At 34.3% G+C, this 10,747-nt stretch overlaps 1 protein-coding gene across 13 annotated transcripts in view; it reads left to right on the forward strand.

Moving 5' to 3' along the window:
* Positions 1-10,747, forward strand: part of EHBP1 (EH domain binding protein 1) — a 338,942-nt gene that overhangs the window by 248,494 nt on the left and 79,701 nt on the right. For all 13 annotated transcript variants that reach the window (XM_073023037.1, XM_073023036.1, XM_073023038.1 and 10 more), the window contains one exon: positions 631-774. In XM_073023037.1, coding sequence (XP_072879138.1) covers positions 631-774 — 144 coding nt within the window. The remainder of the gene's footprint in view (positions 1-630; positions 775-10,747) is intronic.

Genomic DNA, 10,747 nt, shown 5'->3' on the forward strand with positions numbered 1-10,747 from the left:
CTCTGTTGATGGACGATATCTGTTGTTCTCCAAAATTATATTGTAAAATTACAGATTAATCCAGGAGAATACTTTTTCAATTATAATATTTTCAGTTGTTTTGTTATAAGGATAGTGAGCAATGGAGAAGACTAGTTTTACTTTTTTTAAATGAAATATAATAACTTTGAATTTTCTATAAACATTCTCAAGAATTTAAAGGATTATTGCCACAGATATTTAATATTTATCAACGTTCAAATTTGAGAGACGTGTTATCAATTCTTTAAGACTGAAAATAAAACTCTGAACTTTAAAAAATGTCTTTGTCAGATTATACTGTGTTTATCAGCAAATAGAATATATAGAATATATATTAGCCTTATACCTAACGAGAATATGTTCTAATAAAATTATAATTAAATTTAATCCAGTTTTAGACAGTAAAGATGTATTTCCCTCATATCAAGATTTATATATTAATTCCATGGTTTCTAGTCAACATTAACATTCTCTATAGGCAATCTCATGAAGCTACAATCTTATTCATAATCTCTATTATTTCAGCAGATTGTCTAACCTTTCATTAGTTTACAAATGTAGATTACCAGTTCTTTTTTTGGCTTCTAATTCTGTATCTTTGCTTTTAAGCATCGAATGTTATCTAGACAAGAAGAACTTAAGGAAAGAGCAAGAGTTCTGCTTGAGCAAGCAAGAAGAGATGCAGCCCTAAAGGCGGGGAATAAGCAGAATACCAACGCAGCCACCCCATTCTGCAACAGGCAGCTAAGTGATGTGAGGAGCATTGGTTAAAAAAGACCATAAGTTGTTCATTGTAATCATGGGGAGGAGGGAAGTAATTTGCTTGTATTTTTGCTATGTTATTTTTCTACAGACTGTACATTGTAAATACTTAGTGCACTTACTGAACTGATAAAGATAAATTCATACTTGTAGGACCATTTGGTCATTATTCCTACAAAGCAGTGTTAGTGATGAGGAAAAGTAAGATCTGGGAATATAATTTCCACATATACATGAATAATCTGTTTTTTGTTTTTATAAACAAAAAACAGTTTTATAACTGTAGTTGTACTCTAAGATTGTATTTTGTCAATGGAGGTTAATTTTATTGGAAATGTTAGAATATAATAATGATGTCTATTATTACTGAATACCTACTAAGTATTTCAGGAGCAATAATTTTTATTTTACTTAACACCATGGAGACTGAGGCCAATAGGCAAGGTAACTTGTACAAAGTCACGGAATCAGTAAACGGTGAATCCAGGATTTGAACCTGAGCCTTATTAGATTCCAGAGTCAGGCCACTTTCCTATCATATATTGCCATCTTTTTATTAAACCACATTTTTGTACATATTTTTGTGTAGTGCTTCACAGATAATAATGAACGTATAATAATAGGAGCCCTTAAAATTTAGGAGGACACAAACATCTTCGTGAATCAGAAAACTGACAGTCTCACCATAGCACCATCACGTGTTAGTAGTTGTTTTTCCCAGAAAGAGCAGCTCTGTGCCATATAGCTAGGTAGCTACATGCCAGGTTTGTCACCTTGTTGCATTTGTTTCACGTTTACCCAAAGAAGTACCCTATTGTTTATGAGACTGTGCTTTGAACAGTCCCAAGATATTTTCCCACCCCTCCTCTTTCAAGTTATCTATTGTTGCATTAAAAACCACTGCAGGGCTAGGCACGGTGACTCATGCCCATACCCAACACTTTGAGAGGCTGAGGTGGGAGGATCACTTGAGTCCAGGAGTTTGAGACCAGCCTAGGCAATAGTGACACCCCATCTCTACTTACAGAAACACACACACACACACACACACACACACACACACAGACACACACTGCAAAACTTACTGGCAAAAACCAACCATCTGATTAGGTTAATAGATTCTGTGAGTTAAGAATTCAGATAGGACACAGAGGTAGTGGCTTGTTTATGTTCCATGACGTCTGGGGCTGGCTTTCAGCTAATAAGACCTCTGCCAGACTGTCAGTTGGAACACCTACATGTGGCCTCTCCATATGGTCTCTTTACTTCTCTAGTGTGGGCTTCCTCATAGCATGGTGGCTGACTTCCAAGAACAAGTGTCCCAGTGGAATAAGCCATAAATATGTGGCATTCTTATGATCTAGCTTTTCTTTATAACAAAATCACTCTAAGTTTATTGTAAGAAAGGAAAATTAGTGGGAAATTTCAGTTATGAACATAGATGTAAAAATCCTATAGAAAATATTAACAAATTCAACCCGGAAGTGTTTTAAAAAGTTAACATACCATGGTCAATTTGGATTTATTCTAGGAATGCAAGAGTGTTTAATTTTTCAAAACTCTAGCAATGTAATTGACAACATTAACAGAATAAAGAAAAATCAAGCAGGTATAGAAAAAGGTTGGAAAAATACCAACATCCATTCATGATCCATAGAGAGAGAAGAACCACATTTCTTAGCCTCAAGGGATAGAAAGGAACTTTATTATTTTATTAATCTGCTAAAATGTATGCATAAAAAGCCTATAGCAAACACACTTAATTGTGAAATATTGAAAGCTTTCCATTTGTAACAGATTAAAAGACAGGAAATTCCACTACCACTTCTGTTCAATATCATAATGGGGAACCTAAGACAAGAAAAAGAAATAAAAAGGCATAACATATGAAAAGAGACCAATAAAATTACCATTATTCACCAGAAGTATGATTTGTACATAGAAAATTCTCCCAAAATTACAAGATTACTGGACATAAAATTAATATTTGAAAATAAATTCTATTTCAGTAAGATACACAAATGGCCAACAAGCACATAAGAAATATCTTTAGTATCATTAGTTATCAAGCATATGAAACTGAAAGTCACAGTGAGATACCACTATGATAATGGCTAAAATTTAAAAGACTGACAGTAACAAGTGTGGGAGGAATCTGGAGCAACTAGAACTCTCACATTTTGCCAGTAGGAATGTGAAATGGTACAACCATCTTGAAAAACAGGCCATTGCTTATGAAGCTAAACATACACTTACATGACCCCAGCAATTCCATTTTAAGGTATATAACCAAAAAAAAACTAAAAACACATGGTTATTCAAAGACTTTTACACAAAATTTCGGAGCAGTTTTGTTTGTAGTACCCAGAAACAGGGCAAAATTTAAATGTCCATCACCAGACAAGTGAATAAACACATCCTGATATAGCCATACAATATAATATTATGCCAGCAATACAAAGGAACAGAACCCTGAGATGCACAATAATGTAAATGAATCTTGGAGATATTATGCTGAGAACACAAAAAAGGACATATATAATTATATTCACATGAAATTCTACAACAGGCAAAACTAATGTAGCATGACAGAAAGCCAATTGGTGGTTGCCTGATGCCAGGGTAGGTGGGATATCATGAGCAAACGTCCTAGAGGGATGGAAAATGTTTATAGCTTTACTGTGTCTGATTACACAGGTGTGTACATTTGTTAAAACATCAAATTTAAAATGGGGACATATTACTAGATGTAAATTATCTTAAAGTTTATCTTTTTAAATTATTTATTACAAACAAAAAGTTTTAAAATATTTACAGGAACATTAAAAATACATAGTATGCTAAGAATAAAGCTAACAAAAAATATACAAGACCTTTAGGCAGAAAACTAAAACATTCTGAAAGATATAAAAGAATAAATAAATGGGCGTATTACATTCATAGATTAGAAGACTCGATTTTTTACACATTTTATTGCGGTAAGAACAGTTAACATGAGAGCTACTTTTTAAAAAAAAATTTGAGTGGATACAATGTTTTATTGCAGATCTTCATTACTTATTCATGTTGCTTAGATGAAACTTTATTCCTGTAGATTAGTAACTGCCCATTTCCCCCTCCCCTCCAGTCCCTGTCTGCCACTATTTCACTGTTTGATTCCATGAATCCGACTATTTTAGATACTTTATATAAGTGGAATCATGCAGTATTTGTCTTTCTATAACTGGCTTATTTCACTTAGCATAATGTCATAGAGGCTTATCTGTGTTGTAGAATGTGACAGGATTTCCTGCTTTTTTAAAGCTGAGTGGTATTCCACTGTATATATATATACTACATTATTTTTATCCATTTGTCTGTCAGTAGACATTTAGGTGGTTTTCACATCTTGGCTATTGTGAACAATGCTGCAGTGAACATAGGAGTGCTAAAAAATCACTTCAAGTTCTTGATTTCAGCTTTTTCAGATAAGTACCCCGAAGTGGAATTGCTGGATATATGGTAGTTCTGTTTTTAATTTTTTGAGGTACCTTCATACTGTTTTGCCATAACAATTGCACTATTTTATATTACCACCAACGGTATGCAAGGATTCCACTTTCTCCACATTCTCACCAACACTTGCCACTTTCGTTTTTTAGATAATAGTCATTCTAACAAGCATGGAGTGGTATCTCGTTGTGATCTTTATTTGCATTTTCCTGATGACTAGTGACATTGAACATCTTTTCATGTACCTGTATCTGTTGTCCATTTTTATGTCTTCTTTGAAGAAACGTCTATTCAAATCCTTAGCCCACTTTTTAATCGGGTTAACAGTTTGTTTTGAGGGATGGGGGGTGGCTATTGAGTTATAGGAGTTATTATTTATTACTTAAAGGACCACTGGTTTAAAACTTCTTTAGCAGTTTCTTTATTTTATTCCTCTGTACTTTGTTTCTATACACCTAAACTAAGTCCTTCTGGTGAATACCAAAAATAATGAGAAGAGCTATTTTAATAATTGCTATTATAAGACTTAAATAGAAACATGTAGTCATGGGACAATGTCCATGTACTCAGTACAGTTAGCTACTTGTGAGACTTTTGTATTTAGTTCTGGGCTGAGAGAAGAATTTACAGGAGATTCAGAAAAGGGTTAAAGTATTGAAAACAAAGGTCTACTTGTAAGAAAGAAAGGCTTACAAAAGGTAAAGAAGAGAGAACTGGGAAATAGCTTAAGTGATCATTTGACTATATGAAGCCTCAAAATCCATCTGGTAGCCCCACTTACCTAAGAGAATAAACTTCCCAACTACTCAGCATGGCCTCATGTCCTTGCAAATCCTGTCCCCTCCCTTTACGGCCTCATCTCTTACCTGTCTCTCATTTTTTTCATTCCACAGTCCAGTTATAAGTTACTTACTGTGTCTAAAATGTGCCATACTCTTTCATTCTTGTGTCAAGCATTTGCTGTTGTTGCCTTGAAATACCCATCTTATTAATTTCTACTGAAATAGCACAGAAACTGAAATAGCACTTCGATAAACACTCTCCTCATGGCTCCTTGCAGTGAAGTTAATTCTCTTTCCTGTATCTTTTTCTATTATTCTCTACCATAGCATGCATTCATCCCAATATAATTATCTAATTACAAATCTCTTTCTCTCATTCAACTGTGAACTATTTCAAAGTCCAAGGACCTTGTATCCCCAGCATCAAGTAATAGTATTTAGTAAATGTTTGTTGAATGAATAAATGAAGGGAATAGTGACGGGCTATTTTTCATATCCTCTGAGTGTCAACTAATAAAAAATGAGCTTAAATATGAAAACTTTGCTATAAGGAGCTTCTTAGTAGGTTTGTAAACAGGAAAAATAAGTGTTTTTCTGAAGGTCTTTAAAACAGAATTGAGTAGAGGAAGTTAGTGTTCCCTTGTCTGAAGTCAGTTACAGATAAGATTACTTTTGCCACTTGGGGACTTAAGCTTATATCATTCTTTTCTTGCTATTCTCAAATTGTACATTATGATACCTTTCTTTGTTGTTATGATGTGTGTATGCCAAATCCTTACACACACCTGCTTTTCCTGTATTCTGGGACTCTGATTAGAGTTCAGCTTTCAGTTCTGCCTTGAATCACAATACTGCAAAACATTCCCTTTCAAAATGAGTGCAGCTTTAGACTGCTAGCCTGGAAAGCTGTTTCTAAGACACTGAAAACAACTCTTGGTAATCTTATTGGGTGGATCCTTATGTACAGACTCCACTTAAGTTATCCTCGGGAAAGATTTAAGCTGTAATTTCCCTTAAAGGACAACTCACAAACACAGATACCATAAACCTTTTAATTTTTCTAAATTTTTGGCAGGACTACCATTGCATATTTTAGTGAATACTTGGTACGACTACTTATTGCCTTTCAAGTTTTTTTCATGAAAGTCGTTTATATGATTCATTCGTATCTTTGTGCCTTTAGAAACTCCTTTAGAAACCTGTTTCATTTGCTCCCTGAAATTGTGTCTATAGGAGACAGATTTCATTGCTCTGGGTCTGTATTTTATGTTTCTTTTCTTCCTGTTCCTTTTGTTCTATGAAGATTTTCAAAGGTTGGATTTTACTAATATAAGTTTTAAGTGTGATATTTGTGTTTTTCATTTTTTTCCACAGGTACTTTAAATGATTTTTTTAAGTGCAACTCAGGAGTTTGGTAGCTTCAGCAGTCCACCCAGTATGTAATTCAAAAGAGACTTCTTGATTGTGTAATATATAAACACAGACACGAAGAAAATGTAATTTTTTTCAAGAAAATATTTCTTTTTTTATTATTTTTCTTTATTACTCTCATTTCCCCATACACTTTTCACCCAGATATGTACAAATAGAATTTTAAAAGCTAATCTTGCCTGTAATCCCAGCACTTTGCAAGGCTGAGGCAGACAGATCACCTGAGGTGAGGAGTTTGAGACCAGCGTGACCAACATGGCGAAACCCATCTCTACTAAAAATAGAAAAATTAGTCAGGCATGGCGGCACACGCCTATAGTCCCAGCTACTCAGGAGGCTGAGGCAGGAGAATTGCTCGAACTCGAGAGGCGAAGGTTGCAGTGAGTGGAGATTGCGCCACTGCATTCCAGCCTGGGCAGCAGAGCAAGACTCTGTCTCAAAAAAATAAAAATAGACTGCGTGCGGTGGCCCACGCCTATAATCCCAATGCTTTGGGAGGCCAAGGTGAGCAGATAACTTGAGGTCAGGAGTTCGAGACCAGCCTGGCTAACATGGCAAAACCCCATCTCTACCAAAAATACAAAAAATTACCCAGGCACGGTGGCGCACGCCTCTAGTCCCAGCTACTCAGGAGGCTGAGGCACAAGAATCGCTTGAACCTGGGAGGCAGAGGTTGCAGTGAGCCAAGATTGTTCCACTGCACTCCACCCTGGGCAACAGACTCCATCTCAAAAAATAATAAAATAAAATAAAAATAAAAAATAAAAGCTAATCTTTTTCAGATGCTTTTGCTAATTATTTTGCATTGGAATATAATTGCTTTTTAAAAAATGCATTTAATAAGCCCACCATTACATTTAATAATACTGATATACTTGTATGGGTATCTGAAAGGGATGTTCGCATTTGTTGTGCTTAAGTTTAGAATTTGTACACTCTAAGCAAAATAAAGGATGATAGTCCTGCTACCCACAGTTCTTGGAATTTTTGTTAGCGTATTAGTGAAGCATTTTGAACATATCATAAGAAGGATGCTACATACATTTAATTATAACTTTTTTAACAGAATAAAATCTATTTTATAAGTAGAAAATCTAAAAAAATCTAAAAAGAGAATCAGGATGAAACTTCAGTGTAATTAGTCTAATCATAATGATCAATGAATTTATAAATATGTTTGTTTTTGTTTTGTTTAAGCAGTAATTATGTAGCATAAGAGTATGGTTTGAAGATAGTTGTTAGGTATCTGGATGGCGTTTTAGAAAGAACTATCAGGAAGTAATTACAATGCTATTATAAAACAGACTTGAAGTTTTTCTCCTAACATTTCATCTGTTAGCATAATGGCCCACCCATTACACTCAACTGGTTTAGGAGCCTTTTCTCACATGGCAGGTAGCAGGGTCAAACTGCAAGTTAGCAGCAAGTCCTGGAAGGTTTACAGTATCCATCTTTAAAACCCTGAAGAAATGTTTGAATCCTTTAAATAAAACAGTATACATGGGAAAGGATTTTAGTTTGGTCAGCTCTTAGTTAACTGCAAAGACCAGTAACCACACAGTGACTTTTTTTAAACTCACCTTTGGAAACTAATCCAAATGGCTTAAGAGAGCTAAGAGAATGCAAGTTTCTCTTTTGCAAATTAAACCTTTGACAGGCATTTTATTGCCATGAAGGGTGAGACATCAGCCACATACTTTTTGATGTTGATTGGAAATTATTGATTTAAATGGCACTAGTCTGTCATGCTGATAATTGTAGCAGATTTAGATAAGATCACTAGATCTTCTCCAAGTAATAAAAGAAGCATTTGCCATTCAATTGGAAAAAAACACTAAACATTTTTTGATAATATGTAATAGTAACTTTTTCTGTAGTTTTCATATATATGTGTTCTAAGTATATATCATCAAATATGTATAAGATTATACTTACATATTTATGAATATTGGCTGTGTTAGTTAAATAAATAGACTCTTAGGAATCGAAGCTTTAAATTAAGTTCAAGTTAAAATTTTGTATTTTCCCTAATTACACATATTATCAGTTATACTGTTAGGAAGAAGTATGTTAACTTTACATTTGTCATTTTGTATGAAAGGACATCAATTATCACTTATTTAAAAATCTAAGACCTTTAATAACATACAGAGTGAATTTTTAGTTAAAAAATCTAAAACCTTTAATAACATACAGATTTTATTTAGTAATTTTTATTCTCCTTATGAGCTGGAATGTCTATGCCCAGGGCACTGAAATGAAAATATATCCTCATTTTTTACTTCAACACAATCACCAAAAGATTTAACGTACAAAATCCATTTCAGACCAGTAAGACACTTTGAATGTAGAGCTGATCTTTTTATAGTTGCATTTTAGATAAGAAGAATGCTGGCGTACTTCTATGTTCAGCATAAATAGCTCTATACAAAGCAGCGGTTTTTATTCCGTATTATTTTAAATAATAGTTTATCTATTATGTCTAAATGTAAGTTGATTTGAAGTCTGCTATCCTAACAATAGTTACTAGACTTCTTAGAAAACATATTGTTAGCTTGCTAGCATATCTTCAAAGTCATACAAAATACCAGCATTGTTGTGGAGGAAAAAAAAACCTCAAGCATCTTTTCTATTATGTGGCCATGAACCCCTAGCCTCAAAAGTCTTATTTGAGGTTGCTATGAATGCATGAAGCTAGGGCTAGGTGTCTTAGCATCAGGAACACTCCTTTTATGCAAGTATTAATGGCTGTGGACATTTTCCATATGGCTGTTCAGTGCTGTGTTGAACATCCCAGGATGAATATCACCATTACTAAAGCTGTATTTTATATTGCCTATTTTGTTATTGCTCAGCATGCACAAGAGTAGAGTTTAAATCTTTATTCGTTTCATTTTTTAATGTTTCTTTTGTTCTTCTTATCATGTTCTGCTTTCCCAAGGATATATGCCTTAAACGAAAAGTCACATGTGCATTACTAATTGTGTGCTATTGTATTTACAGTTCCTAGTGGTGGCACTGTGAAGCTACTAATTCCTTTGCTTCACTTGATGTAAAATAATCTGAGTGTCTTTGATAGCAGTGAAACAGTATTAATTGTTTTGTACATTTCTTGGTCACTCTTCTTAGGTGGTCTTCATAATCTATTAGAACTTTCAGCCAGATTTTTGTAATGTCATGCCTCCAGCAGTGATTAAATTGGTAATTAATGAACAGTCTTTGGCAATGTAAACCACATCCCGTTAATTTTCCCTTTCGAGTTTTTAGAAGTTGTCTTCTGTGTCAGAAATCATTGCGCCACCTTGCTATGGCCCCTTGGCATGAAACCACAACGACTTGATTTTTTCAGCCATTAGTAGATCAGAGCAGTAATTTCACAGTATTTTGGTCAAGGTAATTATAATACCAAGAACTGAGTAGATTTGAAAATTCACGAAAGAAGTCCAGAAATACCAGGTGAGCTTCCTTGTGTTCACTGGAACGTTATGATTAGTTTAATTGGTCTTTGTTTGATTTTAGCCGCAGAAACTGTTTGTGCCACAGTAGTGCAGTGACTTTATACTTGAGTGTTTCTGACCTTCTTTGACAGGGTGGGTGCAAAAATGAGCCCTTTGAAACAATCCCCTTTCTAAAAGGGGGTTAAACTGCAATTAAAAAATTAATTATAGAAAAGAAAGCCCTCTAATTAATTTCTTAATATCTTACTCTATTTTATGAAATGTTTAGCAAGTTTATTTTCCTCTCTCTTCATCAAAAAATATGCACAACTATTTTAGTGCTATTTTAAAGTATTCTGCCTGTGAGAGATTAATGACGTAGAGTTTTGATATTGTATAAGAATCTTACAATGCCTTAGTGAGAGTGAAATTGAAATGTGGCTTTCTTTTTTGTCACAAAGTAGATATTCCCATACTTGACTGATTGCTTATATGTGTGTTAGCTGTTGGTCATACATTGTGCAGAGTAGAATTTAAAGAGTCACTTGCGTGTTGGCTTCTGAAAGGATTGTCTTGGTCACCTTTTCTGGAAGCCCTTAATGAAACTAAATAGTTTGCTTGGAGTTTGGACCTAACCATCAGGGTGTTTCATGCAGTCTTGTCAGTTGATGTTCATGAATTGACTTGAACAAAGATCAAAGTGTTTCTCCAAATCAAGAATCTGTGAGACAGCTCCTTCAATTGTGCCACAAGAGCTAATCAAGCCATCAGTTCTTTATGCACTCTGCATGTCTTTAGAATTTAGTACCAAATGATTTGTCA

Source organism: Chlorocebus sabaeus, chromosome 14, assembly GCF_047675955.1.
Source record: "Chlorocebus sabaeus isolate Y175 chromosome 14, mChlSab1.0.hap1, whole genome shotgun sequence".
Lineage (NCBI taxonomy): Eukaryota > Metazoa > Chordata > Mammalia > Primates > Cercopithecidae > Chlorocebus > Chlorocebus sabaeus.